Raw genomic sequence first — 24574 nt, 5'->3', positions numbered from 1 at the left:
TTGAAAGAAAACCAACTCTCTTTGTTCTCTGGTTGTTCCTTGTAAAGAGAAACACTCAATCTGCCATGATGGTCAGTTTGCTTTTCCTGTTTTGAACGCTCCCTTGCTCCCTACTTATCTCTTGAAATTGTAGTCTGCTTGTCTGTTGGAAAGGCCACCTACTTTGGTGCAGAGTTCCTTTATATATATAAAAAGGGATTTAGAAGCTGAGCCCAATCCAATTCTTCTTTAGAGATTTGTTGATCTGCTTTGGTGATGAATTGCCATTTAATTGGCAATTTTATTGAAGTTAGTCCCCTTGATGTGCTTAATCCGTAGGTATGATTATTGGCCGGCGGTTTAGAGTTTTTCGATCGCTGAAAAATTACTCAATACAACCGCCACCGCCGGTGGTGCATCACCGAGGTGTCAACGTTGGGTTTTTTCCTAGAATGTTCTCCACGTCGTCCCAAGCATGACAGTATGCTCGGATTTCAATTTGGTTATCGTTTGGTCGTCGATCAGACATCGCATATTAGGCATTATCCGGGTTTGATATGTTCGGATCATTGGATCAACTTCATTTTTAAATATGTTAATCTAGACACCACTAGGATTGTGTAGAAATTTGCAGATCGAGAATAGGAGTCCCGGATGCTCCGATTTAATTATTTCAAAGATTAAGTTAAACAATAACCGTCCGATCGTACGATCATGAGCAATCTGACAATCCGATTTGGACCAGACTTGCAAGACATGGTTATTAAAATGTGAGGAACTTATAGGAACTCTCAAATTGGTAATTGGAGGTCGTGGACCCCACGAGGTCCCGGATTGACCAATATGAAAATTTGTCGCTTAACGAGTCTCGGGTCTTTTTAGACCGTTCTAACCATAAGGAAAGTTTCTGTGAGCATATGAATGACTTTAAAGTTAGTGCATGCACTTCTAGGAGCCGGGGATCAGGGTTTTAATTAAATACTTATACCGAGCAGTTTTATTAATTAAATATTCATGATGGTTTAATCAGGCACCTGGGGCCAGGCAAACCCTCAGGAGGGACCTTCAAGAGGTCCATCTCGCTCGGACCAGGAGTGAGTTGACTTTTTGTTTTATAAATGGTTATGCAAATCAATTCCATTATTTGATCTTGGACAAGTTTTATTCAAAGATTAGTGCTTTCATAATTTGATATGTGCTTTTAAATATTTTAATTTATATGCTGCCGAGTGGGATATCCTTTAAGGATATAGGAAAAGGAAATTCTAGCTAAATATCAGATAAATGGAAGCAGAGTTCTAGATTTAATAGAAATTCAGTTATTCATCAGATCTTTTAGAAATTTTATATTTTCTTAAGCCATCTTAGGTACCCAGATATAAAGATGTTGCCTTCAGGATAAAAGTTGCCTCAGAATAAATGTTGCCTTCGGAATAAAATTGCTGCCTTCACAAGTTTCGAGGACGCTTGAACCGTGGGAGCGAGGATTGCAGATCAGGTTGACTAAAAGTCTCCTGAATCCTGCGAGATTGCGGCTCGGGTCGACCTTGTATTACCAAGACCTGCGAGGACGTGTCACAAATTGTGACACGAGGAATTGACGAATATCAGAAATTGACGGCATATAAGGAATTGACGGATATAAGGAATTGATGGAAATAAAGGGGTACACCTAGGTGGTAGTTTTAAATTGATTTCAATGCTTTTAAGAGAGTTTTATTGACCATGAGTATGATTGGCGTATACGTATATAAATATATGAATGCATTGATTTCAGTACGAATATAATGAAGAGGATAATTTAGTTTTGCATAACTGTTTTTACCGTGGGGTTAGTATGCTCTTATGTATTTTCTAAACTTTATTTTTGGTCCACTCACATTTTCAATGTTTTGCTCCCCCAGGCAGTAGACGTGCGTCTGTGAGCCACCACAGGGCAGTTTTCGCTTCCCGCACTACCTCAGTTTGATGTAGGGTTCTTGATTTACAAGTTGTTTCCTTCCTTGTAAATTGATCTGTATAGTTGCTCTGATATTGCCCTAGGACGTATTTAACTGTTGGAACGTATTTATATGTTTACTGGCAGTTGGTGTATATATTTAAGTGCTTGTTGACAGGTGTAAATTTTCGGGAAAGAACAAATTACAGGGGAGACTCTGCCAAATTTTCAGTATGAGTCAAACCTAAAATGAAGTTAAGTTTTAAAAAGAAGGGCAATTAGGTCATTTGTGCCCGACACCAGCCAGGTGTCGGACACGCATAGGGTCTAGCTCAGATTCCAAAGTGTAATTTGGGTCGGGTCCTGTCAGTTAACCATTGGTCGCTAAGGCGTATTCTCAAAATACCGATATCTACAGTTGTGGCAACAGGTGCGTGATTTGGTAATACGCCAATTTGTCCACTATTAGTAGATAAAATAATTTCTTTCACTTCAGAATCCCAAACAATTCGATTCGGGGTCAGTACACAAAGATTTAAGGTCATTTTTTCAATTTGCTCTCCATTTCTAAGTTCCTAAGGTCGTAACTTTCGCAATAGCTTCATTGATGTTACCTACCGAATAAAAGGCCTCTTCAGGAAAGCCGTCTAATTCTCTAGAAAAGATCAATTTAAACCCTCTAATCGTTTCTACTGGACCAACATATTTTCCTAGGGAACCGGTAAATACTTATGATACGAAAAAGAGTTGTGATAAGAAATGCTCAATTTTTTGTGCTCTTGCTACGGCTAAGCAATCGTCTTCGGATAATTCGTCCAACCCAAGAATAGCTATAATGTCTTGAAGTTCTTTGTAAAATTGTAAAGTTTCTTTAACTCTTTGCTCAGTTTCATAGTGTTCTTCACCGAAGATCCGAGGTTGGAGCATAGTTGATGTTGAATCTAAAGGATCTACTGCTGGATAGATACCTTTGGCAGCTAATCCCCTTGATAGTATGGTAGTAGCATCTAAATGTGAAAATGTCCTGACCATAGCAGAATCGGTCAAATCGTCTGCAGGTACATAAACTAATTGAATAGAAGTTATGGACCCCTCTTTGGTAGAAGTAATTCTTTCTTATAAAGTACCCATTTTGGTACTAAGGGTGGGTTGATAACCACAACAGAGGGCATTCTACCCAATAAAGTGGATACTTCGGATCCTGCTTGGACAAAACGGAAGATATTGTCGATAAATAGAAGTTCGTCTTGTTCATTAACATCTCAGAAATATTCTGCCATTGTTAGGGCAGTTAAACCAACTCATATACGAGCTCTTGGCGGTTCATTCATCTGACCGTAGACTAGAGCCACTTTTGATTCTGCAATATTTTGTTCATTAATTACTCCAGATTCTTTCATTTCCCTGTAAAGATCATTTCCTTCGCGAGTACGCTCATCTACTCCGCCAAATACGGATACACCCCCATAAAGCTTTGGCAATGTTGTTGATCAATTCCATAATGAGTACTGTTTTACCCACTCCAGCCCCCCCTGAATAGTCCTATTTTTCCTCCACGGCTACTACTTTAATTCTTGTTTTAAAATAAGATAATTTTTTATCTAACTGTATAAAGGCAAGCGCAGATCTATGAATAGGAGATGTTGTGCGAGTATCTACAAGACCTAAATTATCAACAGGCTCTCCAAGCATGGTGAAAATTCCCCAACCCCTTTACTTTTTGAAACAAACAGTGTGTTTGTTCAAACGAACACAAGGGTGCGTTGGTTGAGGAAAGTTGCCCATTCGCCGAAAAAATTCCCGAACTAACTAACTTTTTGAAACAAACGGGGTGTTTGTTCTAGCAAACGAAAGGGTTGCGTTTGTTCTATAAAGTTGACCATTTCCTTGAAAAATGGCCCCAACCAACTGCCTTTTTCAAACCAATGGGTTCTTTGTTCACACACACAGGGGGTGCTTTCGTTGAGAAAAGTTACCTTTTCAGCGAAAAAATGTCACCAACCCCCTTACTTTTTCAAACAAACGGGGTACTTGTTCTAACGAACGCAACGGATGCGTTTGTTGAGGAAAGTTTCTTGTTCCCCGAAAAAATATACCCAACCAACTTACTTTTTCAAACAAATTGGGTGTTTGTTCTAGCGAACGCAAGGGTTGCGTTCATTTAGTAAAATTACTCGTTCCCCGAAAAAATGGGCCCAACCAACTTACTTTTTCAAACAAACAGGGTGTTTGTTCAACTGAACGCAGGGTTTCGCTTTAGTTCAGAAAAATTCGACGTTCCCCCGAAAAAGAAGCCCAACAAACTCACTTTTTCAAACAAACGTGGTTTTGTTCAGATGAACGCAAGGGGTTCGTTCATTGAGGAAAGTTGCCAGTTCGTCGGAAAAATAGCTCCAACCAACTTACTTTTTCTAATAAACCTGGTGTTTGTTCCAGTGAAAGCAAGAGTTGCGTTTGTTCAGCAAAGTTGACTGTTCCCCAAAAAGATAGGCCCAACCAACTTACTTTTTCAAACAAACGAGGTGTGTGCAACCGAACGCAATGGGGTGCGTTCGTTTGGAAAAATTTGACTTTCCCCCGAAAAAGGAACCCAGTACGAACTACCAAGTACCAAGTACCAAGTTGTCACATCCTTGGATCGGCTCCACCGTAGCACGATATTGTCCACTTTGGGCCCCCCTCTCTGCCCGCACGGTTTAGTTTCTAGGAGCTCACGAGCAACTTCTCAGTGGGTCACCCATCCTGGGATTGCTCTGGCCCCCAACTCGCTTAACTTCGGAGTTCCTACGACTCTGAAGCTAGTGAACTCCCAAAAGGCATCGTGCTAGATGGATGCGGGTGTGCACATATAAGGCACATCACCCCCTCTCCGTTGTTTGATGTGGGATCTTATAATCCACCCCCCTTAAGGGCCCGACGTCCTCGTCGGCACACTCGCACCACACGGCAGAGTGGCTCTGATACCAAGTTGACAGGACCCGATCCAAATTCCGCTTTGGAATCCGAGCCAGACTCTGTGCGTGTCCGACACCTGGCAAATGTCGGGCACAAATGACCTATTTGCCCTTTTATACAAAACACGATAAAATAACAAGGTTGACTTCTACCAAAAAATCGGCAGAGTTTCCCTTGTAATTGGCTCAATACCAAAACATTTACACCTGTCAAAACAAGTATATATATACTACCAACTGCCAACATACGTATATATACATTCCAACAGTTCAATTCTTAGTCTAGGGCAAAATATCAGAGCGACTACTAAGAATTTACAAAGGAGTGAATCCTTTTACAAACAAAAATCCTACATCAGAAGAAAGGCGTGGAAGATGGAAAGTGGCCCGGTGGTGGATTCCTGTGCACGTCTACTGCCTGGGGGCGCAAAACAACAAAAAGGGTGAGTGGACCCAAAAACCGTGAGGGCCAGAGAGGGGGGCCCAAAGCGGACAATATCGTGCTACGGCGGAGCCGATCCCGGGATGTGACAATTTGGTATCAGAGCCACTCTGCCGTGTGGTGCGCCCTCCTCTCTGGCCCTCACGGTTTTGTTTCTGGGAGCCACTCTGCCGTTGTTTGATATGGGATCTTACACAAGTACCAGATACCAACTACACACGAAGGATTATTTAAGGAGTTACTTCCTATAATAGACAATACATTTCAACGCAAAGAATTCCACCTCTTTTACTAGTAACATTACTCATACACAATCTAAGAGAGAAAAAAGAAAACCCAAACAATGTCACATTCAATGGTTGGTAGCTCAAGAGGCTCCTCCATGCCTAAGAACAAGAGGGTGGGTGATGATGATGGTATTGATTCTTCAAATATGTCCACCAGCAAGTGAAACAAGCCCATGATGTCATGAAGCCTCCCACCGAGGCTAGTAACAACATCTTTCGTGAAGGAGATTCAATGACCAGGTACCACATTTACAATGGAGGGATTGAGATCGGCTTTAAGATGTTTAGGAAATACGCTCAGCTTGTTGATGCTGGTTCAACTAAGTGGGACAAAATCGAGCGAAGCAATTGATATTTTGGAGAAGCGAGCTTCGTGAAGCACCAGTATTTTATGATTTGCATTGTATTGTTTGTCATAATTTCGAATGTAATTTCAGATGTTATAATTTCAGACGTAATATCGGATGTTAAATGTTATAATCGGTATGGTAGAATAGTTTGAGGGTTTAGTTTTGTAATAAAAAAAAACCCCTAAATATGGTCAAGAGACCTTTATTATCAATGAACTAGGAACTCCTGTTTCGTAAATGATGTCTGGACCCCATATATGCTATAATGTTCCCAATGCGGCAACAAAAAAACTCATATGCGCAATGTATTATACGAAGTATATAACGTACAATTGGCCGTCATGTAATGCAATTGTACATGACATCTTGCAAAAACAACGTCCCTGTACGCAAAAAAGGATAAGTACATGCAATTGGACTACCTTAACCATCAACCCTATGTGTATGCAGTTACACTAAATGTAATTACATTTCAGTGTTTGGGCCTTTCTGGGGGTGAAATGTTTCAATGTCATGAAGAAAACCAAAAAAGCATTTGTAAGCAAAGAATGGAATTCAATTACATGACGTGCAACAGTCGTGTCATGCAGTTGCACTTGCTATATTACAAAAGAACCCCGACTGTGTGCAAATAGGGATATGTACATGTAATTACACATAATTTCTAAACTGTAATCCCTTATGACCTACTGTCAAACTCTCTACTTTGCCTGGGAGCATGTCATTGGCTTCCTTGAGATGGGATGATGAGGGATGAAGGGACCATGTTCGGCCAACTTGTCAAGTTCTTCGTCGACTACTCTTCGAGCGGACTCGGTGACTTCCTTTAGAAGAATGTTTTTTTTTTTTTGGGTTCTTTACCAACGATAGTGCAACGCAAACCCGCTCACAATTCATTCCGCTAGTCGATAACGAGCTGCATTGTATTTAGGACCGGGAAGGCTATCCCATATTTCAACCTTTTTATCACCAATAAGCACCACTAGCAAATACCAACGACTCCCGATTCGATCCAAAACGGGAATGAAAATCTAGGAGCACAATGACTTGCTTAGAAAAACATGCGTATACAAAAGCGAGCTAAAGATTGTAAAAAAGAACTTAAATTAATACCTTATCACACTTCTTAAGGCCTACGGTGAACCAGTTTGAGTTTTCCCTTCTAAGTTTGATACCCAATTCAAAAAGTTTACCATCACTTGTATTAAGAACTTGATCCTACATTCACATATAGTGTAAGCGTAAATTCATTTACTAAATCACAAACTATAATACTTTGAAAAATATGAATGCGCACCGATATATATGTGGGGAAGTACCAATTCCTTAATCCCTTTTCTTGTAGATAATACACTTGTGCTTTCAGTACTGCATCATTAATCCATATTTCGGGCCTCAAGCACATGAACTCACCTCTGGTGACATGATGTTCGTTTTCAATTTGAATTATAACTTCCTCACTACAATGGAAGAAGAAATCAATTGTTCTAATTAAATTCACGTATGCGACAACATATAAGGAATTTGGTTGATTTCATAATTCAACATTTGTAAGTAGTTACCTTGAAAGGTTGTTAGACCTAAAAATATAACTAAATAACTCAAAATCGGAGTCTTCTAAGTCCCTGGGTTTTAATTTGAAAGGCCGAATTTTAATCTTAGACGCCGTCTTCTGCATAGCCTTTTCTTTTGCATTTGACGAGTCAACCTATGGCTCTCTACAATGAAGCCCTGGATGTCTTTTGGCCGTTCGACGTGTTTTAATTCCACTTTGATCACCACCAGCCGATTTTGCGAACTTCCTCTTTTCCACGCCAATTTTCAACTGTGGAAAAGGGAATTCAAATATTACATGCAGGAAAAAAAAATTAAGTATTTTACAACTATGTAAATAAATGCATACTTAATTAATGTAAAAGATAACAAGAAACTCAATCTTGAAACTCCTAATCGCTCATCATACCTCGAGTTCAATGAAACTCTGTCCATCTGGTAATGGCGTCCAAGGATTGTTTACATCAACTGCACATTTCTCCTTTAATTTGCTACATTCTTCACCCTTCTTCTTCACAACATTCTCAACACCTTGATCTCGTATTTTCAGTGTCCTGTCCTCCTTAGTTTGATTTACATCTTCATGTCCCAGATGAAGATGTTGCCTTGCGTCTTTCATGAAGGAGTTCACTTGACTCATTACCTTGTGAGTGAGTTCCAACACTGAGGGCTAGACCTCGGCCTGTATTATCGGCCCCAAAGTGATAGCAAGTCCTTCAACTGAGCGCTTTACCTCGGCCTGTATTACTGGCGCCAAACTGATAGCAACTTCTTGAACAATTCTTTCAAGGTTTACTCCGGACACTTCATTCGTTGGACGGTGCTTTGAAATAACCCGAATGGTAGGACTATCAAACCCACCTTGCTTTCTAACCCATTTAATCAATTTCCACACCGAGCTATTGTCCCAAGACATAATGGGATCCAAAGATTTATCAACATATACTCCACCATGGATAATTGAATCGAAATAGAATAGTTGGAGAAAAAGCAGTGACCCATTTACATATGCAACTTTCTTCGCTTTGAACAACCTAACACCTTCACGTAAGAAGTTGAATTCATAGTCAGCCCAGTTCTTGGTCTCTATCTTCCTTGGGATGGTCAAGAAAGTTAAATAGTTCCCGGTCACTGATGGTGAAGATGTGGGGCAAAGTACAGTGCCAAGTGCAAACATCACAAATCGAACTTTAAAGTCTTCATCCTCATTTTCATACTTTTCCAATTGCTTAGCTAAACCCCTTACTAATACTCTCTTGCCATTTCCACCGAAACTCTTCACTATCTGTTTCACCTTTTCATCTTCTACCAGACAGTCAAGTTCAACATCCTCACCGGTGTTCTTAAGACCCATAATGACAAGACCCGAACTAAATTCCGCTTTGGAATCCGAGCTAAACCCTGTGCGTGACGGATACCTGGCGGGTGCCAAGCACAAATGACCTAATTGCCTTTCTAACGAAAGTTTGACTTTTGCCGAAAATTTGACAAAGTCTCCCCTGTAATTTGTTCATTTCCCAAATTTTACACCTGTCAAAAAGCATGTAAATATATACATCAACTGCCAGTATGCATATAAATACGTTTCAACAGTTAAATACATCTCAAGGCAATATCAGAGCAACTATACTGAATAAGTTACAACTGTAATTTAACCATACACGACCCTACATCAGCAAAAGATGTGGCTGAAGGCGGACTCTGCCTGGTGGTGGCTCACTGTGCACGATTACTGCCTGGGGGCCCAAAACATTTAAAATGTGAGTGGACCAAAAACAAAGTTTAGAAAATAGTATATGAACATACTAGCCCCACTGTAAAAACAGTTATGAAAAACTAAATCATTCTCTTCGTTTATACTCGTACTGAAATCAATGCATTCATATCTATATCTATAATTCAATCATATTCTTAGCCAAACATTAATTCCTTGAAAGCATGCTGACTATAATGAAGGCAACAATTATTCCGAGGAAACCTTGGGTACATAAGGTGGTTTTTAAAATAAATATATTCTCGAAAAAGATTAAAGATTATAAAAATAATCATAAAACTATTCCTCATTCTATTATTAAATCCTGTTTACTTCCCATCAAATCAGTCAATCCGGTAATCACCTCATTCCCTACTTTCCAAGCCATGCTCAACTTACATATAAGCAGAATATAATAAAAATATTCAAAATCAACCAATCATGCTTGGAAAGCCATAAACATATAATAACTTATTCAACATCAAATAATGAAATTCATTTACATAAAATCATTTAGAAAACAAAAGTCAACTCACTTAGTGTCTGAGCTAGTTGGACCTTTTGAAGGTCCCTCCTGCGGGTCAGCTGGTGCCCGAGTACCTATTTAAGTCATCATAAATATTTAATCAATGAAAATACTCAACATAAATATTTAATCCCAAAACCCTAACCCCCATCTCCTAAAAGTGCGTGCACCAATTTAAGATCATTCCTATGCCTACTTAAGCATTTTGGATGGTTAGAAGGGTCTGAAAAGACCCGAGACTTGCTAAGCGATAAACTTCCATATTCGTCAACCAGGGACCCGGTGGGGTCCACGACCTCCAATTGACAATCCAAGAGTTTCTATAGGTTCTACATATTTTATTAATGATGTCTTGCAAGTTTGGTCCAAATCGAACGGCCGAATTGATCACGATCACGCGATCGGACGGTTACGGTTATTTAACTCTAGGGTTCGCGATTTCCGAGTATCTGGGACTCTGATTCACGATCCGTCGAATCCTATACGATCCTGGAATTACCTAGATCAACATATATTAAATTGATTACGATCCAACGTTTCAAACGCATCGAACTCGAAAACCACCTATTATGCGATATCCGATCGACGATCAAACGGTAACCAAATTGGAATCCGAGCATACCGTCGTACTCGGGACGACGTGGGGAACATTCTACGAGAAAAACCCAACCTTGCAACCCCGCCGACGCGCCCCACCGCCGGCGGGTGTATAGAGCAATTTTTCGGCGTTGGAAAACTCCAAACTGCCGGCCAATAATCATACCTACGGATTAAGCACATAAGGGGGAGTAACTTTATACCTTGGCTCGACGATCAATTCTACCTTTAAAGCCCTCGAATGAAGCTTCCTGTCTCATAAAAACCTAGAAAATTTTAGTTTCGAAATCAAAGAAATTGGTATGGATTCACCTCAGGTTTTCAAGGGATAACACAAAGGGAAGGTAGGAGAGTAGTTTGGGTGTAATTACCTGAGTTGTGGCTGCCGGAATTGGCCGGATATGGCGTCGGTGTACACTAAAAATTCTAGTTTCGAAACTGCCTCTTTTTGGGCTCAACTTTGGCTCGATTTTCTGGTTGATTCGCTTGGAATCAAGGCTGGATATGGATATATATGGAAAGAGGAGAGAGATACGAAGAGTTTGCAAGTTGTGGCATTGGAAATTGGTGGCTAGATGAAGGAGAAATCAGAGTTTGAAAACTGTTGCTCGTCAAATTAGTGAGAGAGAGAAGAAATCTGGGTTTAAAAATTCTGAACTTTGAAAAATTTACGATTTTGCCACTGAACTTCTTTTGATCGCAACTTCTTCGTTACAACTTTAAATCAAAAATTGGCATAATTGGCGGTGTAAATGAGTGCAGGACAAAGATGACACGTTACTGAACCCAATAGCATTAATTGCTAACCGCTTCTCATTCCACAATTTTCCACCGTACAATGGAATCGGTCCGGGCTGCATCTAGTGATAAAACCCATCTCATTCACTAAGTCGTTTACTTGCCCACTCGAGCCTTCCAAGGCAGAACCATATGTTGTCTTCTCTTTAGGTTTCAATTTCCTCCACTTATTAACAATCTCTTCTTGTACCTGAAAAAATAAATTCTCATTAAAAGAGCATTTTTAATAAAATAATTAATAAACTGACCCAATCCATTGTCATCTCTCACCTTACTGTCCAACTTTGCATTGGCCACTTTTCCCATTTCATGTCATTCTTTTTTCCTGTAAATCATTTATTTTTAATCAAAAAACCATCATAATATTAAGCAACCACATTTCCAATTTTTAGATGTACGTGTAACTTACATGAAATTAAACAATGCATCTCGGCCAACTCTTGATTGTTGCACATTACTCTCGGCCTTGCGCTTTCCTTTTACTGATCCCCTTTTTTGAGCTTCCATAACCTGCACAAACCAAGTACACAACACTATATGCAATTGTCTCTTGTGTCGAGAATTTGAATACTAATCCAAAGCCTAATACACCCTAAACCCCCGAAACCCCGTAAACACCACAATATCACATTGCTTAATTAAAAAAATACAGGCACCTGGATTTACACACAGTCGCTTAGTAATTGCATATACTGATATGCAATTGCACGACACTACTTGTAAGTGCATCAGCCCTCGATTATAACATTGCACAGATAATGCACACAACCTACCCATGCATTTCTCTATTGGGTCGGTTCTCAATCATTTCAAATCCCAAAACAAATCTTAACCAATCCTAACATTACACTTTCGGAACACTTTACTCTCCATAACAAAATATTCAAAAACACAGTCAAACCTACCTACCTACCACGAAATCACCTCACTTGCATATTTTGAAAACAAAACTATATAATGTAATTGCATTCAGTGACTTGGGTTTGCATACAAGCGATTATAATTGCATCTAGACATATGCAATTGCAACATTACAACCATGAATGTGACATACCCAAATCACCTCACCACACTTTGAGAATGAGAAACCCACTTCATCGCATGAATGTTAGAAACCTACTTCCCCTCTTGCCCCAAATTATCACCACAGAATTTCAATTAACAATAACATAAAATATAGTGTTAACTTACTTTCACAAGGAGCAAATACCAAATACTTTCACAAGGGCTCGATTGCAGATGAGAGGAGCGCCAACAACCCACCACTGACTGGAAAAACTCAATTCCAATTCCTATGATCAACCCAAAATGCTAAACCCTAAAATTATCATCAAAATTCAAACTCTAAAATATGAGGTTTTTGACAATGATGACAAAGAAGATAGAGATGTTGCAGACATGAGGACGACCACGAAGAGGATGACTCTGAAGACCACGAAGAGGAGTTGAAGAAGATGACTTTGAAGACCACGAAGAAATCAGTTTGAACTTCAACCAGATGTTGCAAAGAGGAGGAAGACCACGAAGAGGATGACTTTGAAGACCACGAAAAGGAGTTGAAGAAGATGACTTTGAAGACCATGAAGAAATCAGTTTGAACTTCAACCAGAGTTTAGGGAAGAAGATGACATCGACAGTAATGCGCACGTGAAATCGTTTAACCTGTTGATCTGCTGCTAAGATTTCACATGTTTTTAAAAAAACGCACGTGCCACACATGTGATCGGCTATACCGGTACAGCCGTGACACCACAGAATTACTCGAATTCAATCGAAAATGCCCCAAAACTAAATATAAAAAAACCGCCCCGTCCTCTAGCCTGTTGCAATCCACCAAGTAGGCAAAAGGGGATCAAGATTGGCTTGGCAAACCCATAAGCCAAGTTCTTCAAGGTGTCTTCTCTCCACACTCTATTCTCTAGGAGCTCCTCCCCTACGCGTTATCCATCAGGTTTTGAGCATCAACACCCTTATTCTTTATTTTGTCTTCTATTTTCTTTTTCTTTTTGCTTTAATTTGCATATCATGCGATTTTTCTCCTCTCAATCTTTCTGGATCTGCTGTTTGATTTATGTTGAATTTTCCCGATTCCTGCAAATATTATTGGAAATTTCCTCTAAAGCTGTGCAATCGATACACGTTTCTCAGCAACCAAACAGAGGATTATTCCCGGTTAAATTACCACAAAAATTAAAAAGAAGGGAAAAAAAAATCATTGAACAAAGATTGCCTGATGATGATTGATTGAAATTATTCTTTTTGCATTTTGAATTACCCTGGTGTTGTTTAGCTCCAGCCTCCCTCCAGTGGGTAAGCTTTCGAATTCCAGCTACAAATATAATTAAACAAAAGATTAGGCAAGAATCTTCATGTAGGGATTTATGAAGGCAAAAGTTTCTATTTGCTAAGATAGCCAGTTCTCAGTTCGAGTTTGGGTCTATGCAGTTTGAGCCAAGTTCTATATTCCCATATAGTTACATTTTTTACAATTTAAGGATACATAATTTGTCCCAAGTCAAGCGTACATCTTTAATTTCGTCAAATTGATGGAACATATTTTGAACATTTTTGAGTGGCTGTCATCATTTTAACTTTTTCAAATTGCATTGCAGATCGTTGTGCTAGAGTTTAAACGCTAGAGAGGTTGGGACTCGTGGACTGTTGGGAGAGAAGAGAGGGTTAACAAAAACCAATGTCGTATCTACTGCCTCACCTCCACTCTGGATGGGCCGTGGATCAGGCCATCCTCGCTGAGGAGGAGCGTCTTGTCATCATTCGTTTCGGCCACGACTGGGATGAGACCTGTATGCAGGTAGGTTCCAACTCCCCCTTGCAACTTTCATTAACCCCCTAAACCCCCAATTGCTCATTTGTCTTTTTTATGATTAATTCATTGACTTATTTAGAAGAGTCCTAACTTTGAACAGAGACATACAACAAACGAGTTATTATTCTTTAGCAAATATGTCGCTCACTTTGTTTATTCCATTCATTTATACATATATGCATATTGTATGACTTGAAGACTTTGTATAAATCTTCCTTTGCTCTATGCTTGCAAATTGAGGTAGTTCATGTGAAGTTTTGCACCTTTTAATTTACCAGGAAGTTCGAAGTTGGAACTTATTTAAGGGAGATTAGTTAAAAGAAAGAAAAAAGTTGCATAGACTAATTTGGGTTAATTTTATTAAGCAAGAAGCAGTCTTTAACTTCCACTCTAACATCAAATTTTGAAAGTCTCCAAACTGACTCCCAAGCAAGCTTAAGTATTAAGTTATTTCATAAATCTTATATCTTGGAAAGGTTTGGAGGTAGAACTCAAAATTGATCATTATACTGACTCAAGCATGAACTTGTTTGCTTTCGTTTCTCTCTATTTTTAGGGCCTGTTGGATGGGGAATAACGTTTATTTTTAATATATAATATATGCTGATTTCTGAGCACAACAATACATTCTTCGTTTGAAGCAAAGCCTAGACTCTGGAGGGAGAGAGAAGCGCTGTTCTTTTATCCCTGTTCATTGTGGTGCTTAGAAGTTTGATGGGCCATCATGGCCATGCAGAATAGTACGATTTATAATCACCTTAAATTTTGATAATGTATATGCCTCTTATCCTTATTTCATTTTTCATTTAGGAACTGTTTCCATATAAATTGACTTTGTTTGTTAACCCTGATTTTGAATGCTACTGGTTAATTTCTGGTTTGTTATCTTGTCCTGTTTATATAGATGGATGAAGTGCTAGCTGCAGTTGCTGAGACACTCAAAAACTTTGCTGTGATTTACCTTGTTGATATCACGGAGGTTCCTGATTTCAACACAATGTATGAGCTCTATGACCCATCGACTGTCATGTTCTTTTTCAGAAACAAACATATTATGATTGACCTTGGTACTGGGAACAACAACAAGATCAACTGGGCTCTCAAGGACAAGCAAGAGTTCATTGACATTGTTGAGACAGTGTACCGTGGGGCAAGGAAGGGACGCGGTCTCGTCATTGCTCCCAAGGATTACTCCACCAAGTACCGTTACTAAGCCCTGCTGACAATGTAATTCATTTCGGACAAAACCTTCTAGTTGGGATGGAGTTACATTGAACTTTTATAGGTGATTTGTGGACAGAAACACAAGTACTGCACAGTTTGTTGCATGGACTAGGGAAGATAATGTCTCTAAAATTCTGTATTGTTAATATTTAGTTGTCTTAATGCGATACCGATGTTTTGTTTGTGAAGGCTGTTATCTCACAGATCCAAAATATGCATGATCCAGAAGAAAACTAATGTTTTATGGCACTAATTAAAATCTCACTATTTTTTCTTTTGATGAAGTAAAATCTCACTTATTAAATACATGATAATCGTATATAGATCTTAAATCGGAAAATTTTAGTCCCGTCAATTCAGACAATATTTAGTGTCCTATTTTAACCATGCAAGTGCAACTTTCCGTTTCAGCTTCTATGAAAATGAGTGTTGCTTGTGTTTAATTTAATTAATAATTAGTCAAGTTTAATCCATGCAAGTGCGACTGTCCGTTTTTCTTGTTCTTTTCTTGGTGATATTCGAGAATCTTTTGACATCTTCAAACCTTCTTGCATTGTTTATTTGTCTTTACCGACAAGATTTCAAACGATGGTTGTGTTCTTTTCCTTAAAAAAAAAAAAAAAAGATTTAAAAAATAAATAAAAAAACCTAAGATGATGCAATTATCGTTTCACTTGCATCTTCATAATGTCAAAATATGCGTGTGTGCTAATTGGTTGCAATTCGAGGACCCATTCTTACTTCCATAATTAATAAAACGAATGAAAATCCTACATGAAACCATGTGAGTATCATGTGCAAAGGGACATGACACCTCTACCATTAAACCTGATAATATTGCACATGATCTATTAACACGACACGAATTTGTACGAAATTATCAACATTTGGGTTGAGCTTACTGGGTTGGGTTGAAAACGAGTGAACCCATCAACCATCCGTTAAGTTAACGGATCGTGTCGGATCCACCCGTTAAGAAAGGTAGTTTTGTAATTTTGTATCACAATTCATATTAAAAAAACAAAACACCCACCTAACTCACTCTGTTTTTTATTATTCTTCTTTCTCTCACCTAATCTCTCTTGTCTTCACTTTATTTTTTTATTATTCTCTCTCTCTCTCTCTCTCTTTTTCCTCTTCTTCTTTTCTTCTTCTTTCATGGCACGGTTTTCTTTTTCTTGCTATTTCCCAAGTTTTCATCTTCTTTATTTATATTTATTTCATTCTCTCTTCTCGCTATGTCTTTTTAGAATCCAAATTTCTTTTCTTTAAATGTAAAAGTTGAGAACCAGTGAAGAAGTCTTCACTGTCTATCAATGTGGGTTGGGGTTTTGAGGAGTGTTTATGGTGTTTATGAGATGAATATTTGGGGGAGACGGCAGAGAGAAGGGGTTGATGGCTAAGCTCGGTGATAGTTGTTGGTTTTTATTTTCCGGGTTTATTCTTAACGGGTCGTGTCGGATATTCGCGAATTGTAACGGTTCGTATTTGGGTCTAGTATTTGTCACCCGTTAACTTAACGAGTCGTGTCGTGTTAACACTTCAAGTTAACGGGTTGACACAAACATGACCCGAAACCTGTTAGCATGACCCGTTTATCAGGTCCATCTACCATGCTACAACATTTATTAATATTGAGGCTGAGACCTACAAAACAACTCTTTTAAGTGTTGGAGGGTCTTCTGTTGATACCGTATCGGTGCCTTCGATACTTAGTTTTTGCTCTCTTGCAGCCACCCCTCTTAGATGGAAATCTAATAATTTGGTAAGAGCTTAGGTGGAAATTTAATAATGTATTTATGAATACTTGTCTTTACAATGAATGGAATTGCAGTATAATCATATATACAACTTGCAAAGCACACGCATTGGTGATGACCTTGGGAGCTGAATTTATGCAACTTTGAAGGACTTGACTTGGTTAATTCCACAGTGAAAGAGAAGACTTTGTAAGATTCTTTAGAACCAACCACTAATCTTATACTAAAGCAATTGACATGGTGTTTCTCTCTTTTCGGCCGGGTAGGTCGATTGAAGAAGTTTTTGGTCCTTCTTCTTTTAGATTGCGTAGGCGTGCCACCACCAAGCCACTGACTAGCTTGAATGGAAAAGGTTGGATTGTTGTGTTTGCACTTCTGACTTCTAACTAGAGGATTGATCAACCAAGCAAGGAACCTCCTCTTGGCCTAGGTTCTTTCACTTCCTCGGGGTCAAGGATGGTTAGGTTTCGTATAGATATTTTAGTATTTTTGAGACTTTTAATGATAACGATGCAAATTAAATTAAAATATGCGATCAAACTTAAAGACGAGAATTGAAGTGCGACAAAGTAAATCAAAGCGATAGATAAATTAAGCGAAGAAAAAAAAAGGATATAAATGATAAAGGCAATAAAATAAAGCAATTTGAAATTAAATTAAGCTTAAAGCAAATTCGATAACAATTAACAATAAAGCGATAAAATTGAATCTTAAAACAACGTAATGGAAAATACAAGAAATTAAACTTACACTAACGAAAGTGAAGAACTGATCTAGTCTACTTGCTTGGAAAACAAAAACCTAGTCTAGGGATAGAAAATTGAAAGACAAAAAGTAGTTTTTGTGTCTAATGTCGGGGGTCCTTTGCTCTTTGTCTGATGTAGTTTATATAGGGGCATTCGTCAGCCCACGGGCTGGCCATTAAATGGCCGAAGGTCAACTTGGTTCAAAATCTTTCCTTGTGTGGCTTCCTAAATTCGCGGAATTGATTTGAATGAGATCATTATATTGCAAATCTGATCACTTGATTCTCTCCTTCTTGGGAATGTTCCGGATTTACATTATTCTCTTTGATTGCTTTCCTTGGATGGGTCTCATCACGTGAATGAAAACATTTAAAAGTGTTGGATCTGCTTCTGTGAGTTGGGCTTGGACTTCCGAGGACTTGGGCTTGACCTCTGATGAGATGTTGCAAGTTCCAGAGTTTTAATCTTGGTTGGAAACAATCCACTGATGTTGGATGACTTGAAATTCCAATAAGTCCATCAAAGAAACTTGGCTAAGGTCTACATGACTTCTTAATTTTTAATATATATATATATATGAAAAAATAATTATATGTTAAGATGCCAATATTGTCATATATAAATATATTTAGGTAGAGAAAGGGAGTTTGTAGGCCACTTAGTTGGCCTTCCATTTTTGTCCCCAACCTCTCGAGCCATAGGCCTTCAATTTACTATATTATCACATACATATACAAAGTATGATATGCAACATATATATTGCTCACAGCTTTTTAATACCCATGCCAATTTGAACCAAGTTTGAGAATACCAAGGTAAACCCACATGGGTTCTCTCATGTCCAAACCATCTCGTCAGCCAAGACTTCCATTCTCCAGCCAACTCACTGACATGAAAAGCCACGGCCTTGACTTCGATCCAGCCAGCGAACTACTTGGCCATCTTCACAATCATCATTAAAACAAAACCAATCCTTCAGATGGGTTCAAAACCTTCTTTTTGGTTTATACTAATATTATATATATATAATATAATATATATAACTTTTCGGGTCAGCAGTATACATAAACCATATCATGCCATCGTGTGGGATCAAAACCATATACTGTTTATAATACAATATAATATATATATATATATATATATATATGAATTGTACAATAGCTATAGACCAACAATGATCTGCATAAAGTTGGCATTCAGTAGCCAACTTTTCAACCAAAGGACGTGGGCCAACCTTGGCCTTGCATTTCAAAAGATCTTTATGGTCTATTCCTACGCCCATAATTCTAAAATTCCAGCTAACTGTTCATTTCTGGAAACTCAACAACCTTCCAGCCAACTGTTTATTTCTGGAAACTCAGAAATCATCTTGCTAAAAGCTCAACTCAGGTAATCAATTTTTCCTTCACCATTCTAGCTGCTATTGTAGATCTTGCCATTCAATTTATTCATTATTTGACTATTGCTATTATAAATAACAATATCTTTGTTTTGGCTAGGCCTTTAGGTTTCCACTTGACTTAGTTTGAATTTGGTGACCACATCCAAACATTGCCCCCTTGATTCCTTGGCCTTCAATTGGTGAAAGGATAAGTGAATCAAAATTCTCACGACTTTTAGTTTTCTCCAAATGTTTCAACTTCATGCTTCATTATAGCAACTCTTGAGTTAAATTGATGTTTAAGAAGATACTCTAATCAACTCTTGAGAGACTTTGAACTTCATATCCGTTAGAAAACCTAGGCATTATAAATACCAATTTGGCACCAAACATTTCTCCATACTCAAAACTCCATTGCCATTGTTCTTAGAAAACTTTCTCCCACCAAACCTAAACTTTGCTTCCAAGATTCGCCATTTGATAGGCCAAAGAGCCATTCAAATCACCACAAAGTCCATTATTTTGTGAGTTTTCAAGTATGTTGAACTCTTTTCCGGTTGATATTATTGTGATTTTGATGAATGGTGGCCATTGGAAGCTCATTTTTTAAACTTTTGAAAGTTTGAATGTTCTTCATGTTCTTGGCAAATTTCCGCTTTTTGCCACTATAGTTTTCTTGATTCAAATAATATTTGTTTTGTAGGATGGATCCAGAGTTGAAGTCCATCATCTCTCACTTGGCCAAGTTGAAAAAGGCCATGGCTGAAAGTGAACAACAACCCGAGGAAGCTACGCCATCAAATTACAAGGTGATGTCCCAAGATACGTCCTTTGCCCTTTGTACCCACTTCAACCTCCAGATGAAGTGGTGAAGATTTGGGCCAAGCAAAGTGATGATCCTCCGCCTTTCACCATGGAGTTTGATTGGAAATCAACATGGGAAGCTCTTCGACCTTTTAAAGGTTGGCCATGCAAAACTTCTGAGGTTGATTGTGTGGCTAAGAAGAAGTCCAAAGCCAAGAAACCCAACCCAGTGGCCGATGTTGATCCTAAGAAAAATTGGTATGATTGGTACAAAGCTTTGGAACCAAGACTAAAGACTTCTTGGCAAAAAAGTGTGATCTATGATGTCTTGGCTCTTTGCACCTCCGGGGACTTTCCTTGTGATTGTTCACTCATCATCGCAGGCCTATGTTTTTGGTCATCCTCCGTTAACTGCATGAGGTTACATTGTGGGATGATGACCCCTGCTCTACTTGATCTGGCTGCTATTGTTGGCCTCCGTCCACATGGTGTGGTTTATTCAGCGGCCGACCTTCCAGAACCCCTTTTGAAGCCGGACTACGACAAGCCCAACAAGAATTTCACCAACTGGATCAAAACCCACTTTGGCTACATCGGGTCATCTTTTGGGGCTCCGATAGGTTCCACAAATGGTGTGTCTTACATGAAGCACATAGCCTTTCTTCAGATGTGACTATGCAAATTCTTGACTTGCTCAAAATCTAGCCAAGTCACCAAAGAAGTCCAACCTTTGGCTGAGGCTCTTGCAGATGGCCAAGCAGTGGCCTTGGTTGTTTTGCCCAAACCCATGTCATGCAACCCTTTAGGCCCGATTTGGCTTTTTCAACTGTGGCCCCAAGTTTACTTCCCGGAGTTGGGTCTAGCCAACGTCACATTTCGGGGTGACTCACTTCTAGGAAAATCGATTGCTAGCCTCCCGTTGCCTAAACACCATGTTGAGGACTGCTTCAGATTTTTCTATGGATGTTCACAGAGGTCACCTAGTGACTTATCCATGTGCTTAGATCATCGTTACCCAGGTTATTTGGCTTTGGACCTTGCCAGCATCCCCACACTGGAGACCAAGGAAGAACGGTGAGAACTTTGGGCAAGTATCTTAATCAGTCAAGATCTTCCTTATGGCCTTGCATTGAACAAAGCGAACCATTATCCTTGCGGTTGTGAGGTTTACTATCTTGTTGCCGTTGGTCGTCAGACGGGTTTTATTCAGGGTATTCCATCTCTCATGGTTGACTCCCACAATTATTTTTCCTCATAGAGAGTATCTTTTAATAAAGCAAGCGAGGTGAATTCCGTGGTGAACTTTAATCATGAGCTTTAACTTCCAGACCAGCGACCCTGAATTTGGCTTCACCAAATCCTTCAAGGCTTGGTGGGGGGAAATATCAGCCACTTGGTTTTCCCAACCTTCTGAGGTCTATATGAAGAGGATCTTCTGGGGTTGCGCTTGCTCTTCTACTTATTACAATTTTAAGCAAGGTAAACTTTTAGTCATCACTTTATATTTTATATGCTAGTCTTATTAGTCTACCAATATCTTCACCTCTTGCAGCCACAAAAGAGGCGAGTGCCGACTCTAGTCATAGTCAAGGTGAGGAGAGGCCACTTCCTTCCACCCAAGGTAAGCCAACTTTTGTTGGACTTTTGGCCATTTCCTATTTAATCTTGGATTTTTTAGAAGCTAACATTTCTGATGCTTTCTTCCAGATTTTGGGGAGGATTAGAACTCCTCCGGCTACGTTGTTGAGATTCCACCAGCCGATGACATCATCCTTGCTCGACCGAGAAAGATCTCTAGGAACCCAATGTCCCCAGGTATGATCGTATTTTTTTTTTTGGAATAATAATAAGACTTTGGCCTTATAGGCTCGAGTAGGATAGTAGAGCAACCCAATCCCACTCACTCAGCCGTTTCTTCTTCGACCATTTCGGTAAGTTTCATTTTCATTACATTTCCAACTTTATTCCTAGTTTTATTTATTATTATTTATTATTTATTTATTTATTTATAACTTGTGGTTTAAATGTAGGAATTTCGAAATCCCATATTTGAGACTGAAGTTGGTGGACAGACCGCTACTTCTGAGGCTGAAGTTGAGGTAAGCTTCTTTGGCCCATCTCGGTCTAATTTCCATACTTAGATTTTTTATATTTATATTTATTTAAATTTTGTTTGGCAACTTCAGACGGAGGTTATCGGTGTCAACCCTTCCACCAACCCAGACGTCGTCATGGCCGAGCCTCAACAAGTCACCCAGCCATCAGGAAGTCGCGAGGTTGATCGCGGAGTCATTGATGACCCGTCTCACATTCCAGATCATCAGGTAATCTTGGAATCTCAATTACATCCAATTTTTATATACGATAACCTGCCCCCAGTCCTATTATTAAAACTTTGACCATTTTGGGTGGTTTCTCTTAGTCTCGAGACCACCCCGGTTAACCCTACGACAGTTAGAGAGGAAGTTCAAATTTTACCAGATCAGTCCTCAGATCCCCAGACCCGACCGACCATTCCACAGATGTTCAAATTCTTCAGGTAATCTCACATACTTCATTATTTTTACATTTTTCAAAGTTTTTCAAAAATTTATATTTTCTCACTTTGGTGAATGTTGTGGATCATCAGACCACTTCGGCCAATCAGACGGCCAATGTCAATGGTGTACTTCCGGCCATCCCAGTCACATTGAGCGATGAGCCTGTATCACGGATCCCTCAACCGTCATCGGATGTGTCCACACCTATTCTGACAGATCAGCAACATGAGGGATGTCTTGACATCTTTCTTTTCAATGTTTAAATATTATCCTAACCCATCTGATCCCATGCTAGGTTGGAGAACCTATTATGCCCGATCTTTCTTCCGTTCGGGCATTTACAGCTAGAGCTTTGGTTGAGAGTGGCAGCGAGCAACCATCATCGACAAACCAAGATGACCTTATTCAGTCGCTTCTGGACCATGTAAGCACACTTGCCAATCCATTTGATTCATTTTTCCATAATTTGGAAATTCTGATATTCATATAATCTAATTGGCAGGCCCCTGGCGACATCTTTGCTTATCTCGATCAGTGGGATGCTTCTGCCACTACTGCGGAGGCTTCCACTCGTCATGCCACTTCTTTAACTGTGGCTGTGGTACTTCCAGATCCTGCAGCTGAGGCCCTGCTTCGGTCCTACAGAGATCGAGATTGCATATCCTTGGCCGACCAGGATGAGAGAGACAAGGTCAAAGCTGCTATTGAGTCATTGGTGAACTCCAGCTTCTTTCCTGACCAGACTACGATACGTATGATCATGCATCTCTTTGGAGAGGTGGCGAGATTGATTCCCTGCCATCCTTCCCTTCGAGAGGAGCTAAGGGTAGGTGAGGCCTTAAAGCAGCAGATTGCTTCGACAAGTGTCATTATTAGGCAAAAGGTCGAGCTTGACCGTAAGAAGAGGCACGAGGTTTAGAGTATTGATGAGCAGATCAGGCAACTTCAGGAAAGGAAGGCTGCCATTCTCATCGAGGTCTCCAAGGATATTCGGAGTTATGGGCCTCTTGAGGCTCAGCTTCTCCAGGACTCAGTTGTAGTGAAGTCATTTGAGGCGAGGAAGCTACCCATCATATCTGCCTTATCTGCTGGAGAGAGCGCATGTGAGAGCTTCAAGACTACTCTTCGTAGCCTGTTTCCTGATGTTTAGATATGTATTAGGCCATTAGTTGGCCTTTTTTATATCCAGCTAGACTTACCTTTTGTTGTCATCATATATGATGGAGCTAGCTTTTGTCTATTTTGATGAATGTTTTGGCCATTACTTGGCCTATTTTGTAGAGAACTTATTTGACATATCTATATATACGATGTTGCTCTGGTTATTCTTTTTTACTTTACTTCAAATATCTTATTCATGTAAAAACCTAACCTTACCAAACCCAAATGTTCTGGTAGATTACTTCTCCATTATCTCCCAAGCCGTAGGGTAATATTTCTTCAGAAATCGGCCATTGATTGGTGTATCATGGACTCGCCAATTTCGGTCACTCAGTGTTGAGACCCAAAAAATTCATGATTGGGCCCAAATAAATTACCAGCCCGAAACGCCATTTTATTAAGAAAAGGCATAAAAAGGAGGTACTCGAAAACTTGCCACATGCGAATTGAAATTCATGCGCCATGCTAATTCACCATGCTAGCTCTACGAGCCCATGCCAAAATTAAACGTCAAGGATAATAAAAAATTAAAGCACGCCAAGCGACATGCCATGCCAAGCATGAAATCGTTGTTTCACACCCAAACACACTACAAGCCTAAGTGGGCCCAAGCCACTCAAAATGCCCGGGGCTTGCTTGAGTGGGTTGTGGTATGGATGGTAATAAGTCGTCATGAGGCCCATTGATGGGACGAGAAATGGAGGTTCCGGGTTGCTTGGGAGCCTCGGGACCCAAGCCCATTTCTTAGGCCCAAATATATGGGTGAGCAAAGAGGGGAAAATAACTCAATCAAAATAACCCAACCAAAATTAGCCCAGTCAAAGGATAGCCCAACCAAAAGCCCAATGTTTAAATAGCCCACTTATTTAATGAAATACCTTAGCCCATACAAAATTCCACAACAAGCCACAAAAGCCTCAGCCCTTTAGAAAAGTAGAAGCCACGTCGA

General features: G+C 39.5%; 1 protein-coding gene, 1 long non-coding RNA gene and 1 pseudogene across 7 annotated transcripts; 2 read left to right on the top strand and 1 right to left on the bottom strand.

The window, feature by feature from the left end:
• LOC109949675 lies at positions 2294–8145 on the bottom strand (annotated as a pseudogene).
• On the top strand, positions 12952–15421 carry LOC18787750 (thioredoxin-like protein YLS8). 5 transcript variants are annotated; one of them, XM_007221149.2, is made up of 3 exons: positions 12952–13130; positions 13792–13991; positions 14911–15421. In XM_007221149.2, exons 2-3 carry the CDS (start codon positions 13872–13874, stop codon positions 15217–15219), a joined length of 429 nt encoding a protein of 142 aa, XP_007221211.1. In that variant the 5' UTR covers positions 12952–13130; positions 13792–13871; the 3' UTR covers positions 15220–15421. The 5 variants fall into 5 exon arrangements, with proteins under 5 accessions (XP_007221211.1, XP_020422823.1, XP_020422825.1 ...); XM_020567234.1 differs by lacking the exon at positions 12952–13130 and adding an exon at positions 14658–14779 and having other exon boundaries at positions 13878–13991; XM_020567236.1 differs by lacking the exon at positions 12952–13130 and adding an exon at positions 14648–14746 and having other exon boundaries at positions 13902–13991.
• On the top strand, positions 19048–23762 carry LOC109949901. 2 transcript variants are annotated; one of them, XR_002272225.1, is made up of 10 exons: positions 19048–19128; positions 19824–21135; positions 21253–21403; positions 21477–21545; positions 21632–21855; positions 21955–22023; positions 22111–22248; positions 22347–22463; positions 22554–22888; positions 22967–23762. It is a non-coding gene; the product is annotated as an uncharacterized LOC109949901 (long non-coding RNA). The 2 variants fall into 2 exon arrangements; XR_002272224.1 differs by lacking the exon at positions 19048–19128 and having other exon boundaries at positions 19805–21135.

The sequence above is a fragment of the Prunus persica genome, chromosome G6 (genome assembly GCF_000346465.2).
Source record: "Prunus persica cultivar Lovell chromosome G6, Prunus_persica_NCBIv2, whole genome shotgun sequence".
In the NCBI taxonomy this organism is placed as follows: Eukaryota; Viridiplantae; Streptophyta; class Magnoliopsida; order Rosales; family Rosaceae; genus Prunus; species Prunus persica.
Note: the sequence above shows the minus strand (reverse complement) of the source record. Positions and strands in the feature narration are given on the sequence as shown.

What these genes read in the sequence shown, in the direction of transcription:
- LOC18787750 (XM_007221149.2), top strand. Translation starts at nt 13,872, where the DNA reads ATGTCGTATCTACTGCCTCACCTCCACTCTGGATGGGCCGTGGATCAG. An exon ending in GGGATGAGACCTGTATGCAG is followed by an intron (nt 13,992 to 14,910) that starts GTAGGTTCCAAC and finishes CTGTTTATATAG; the next exon opens with ATGGATGAAGTGCTAGCTGC.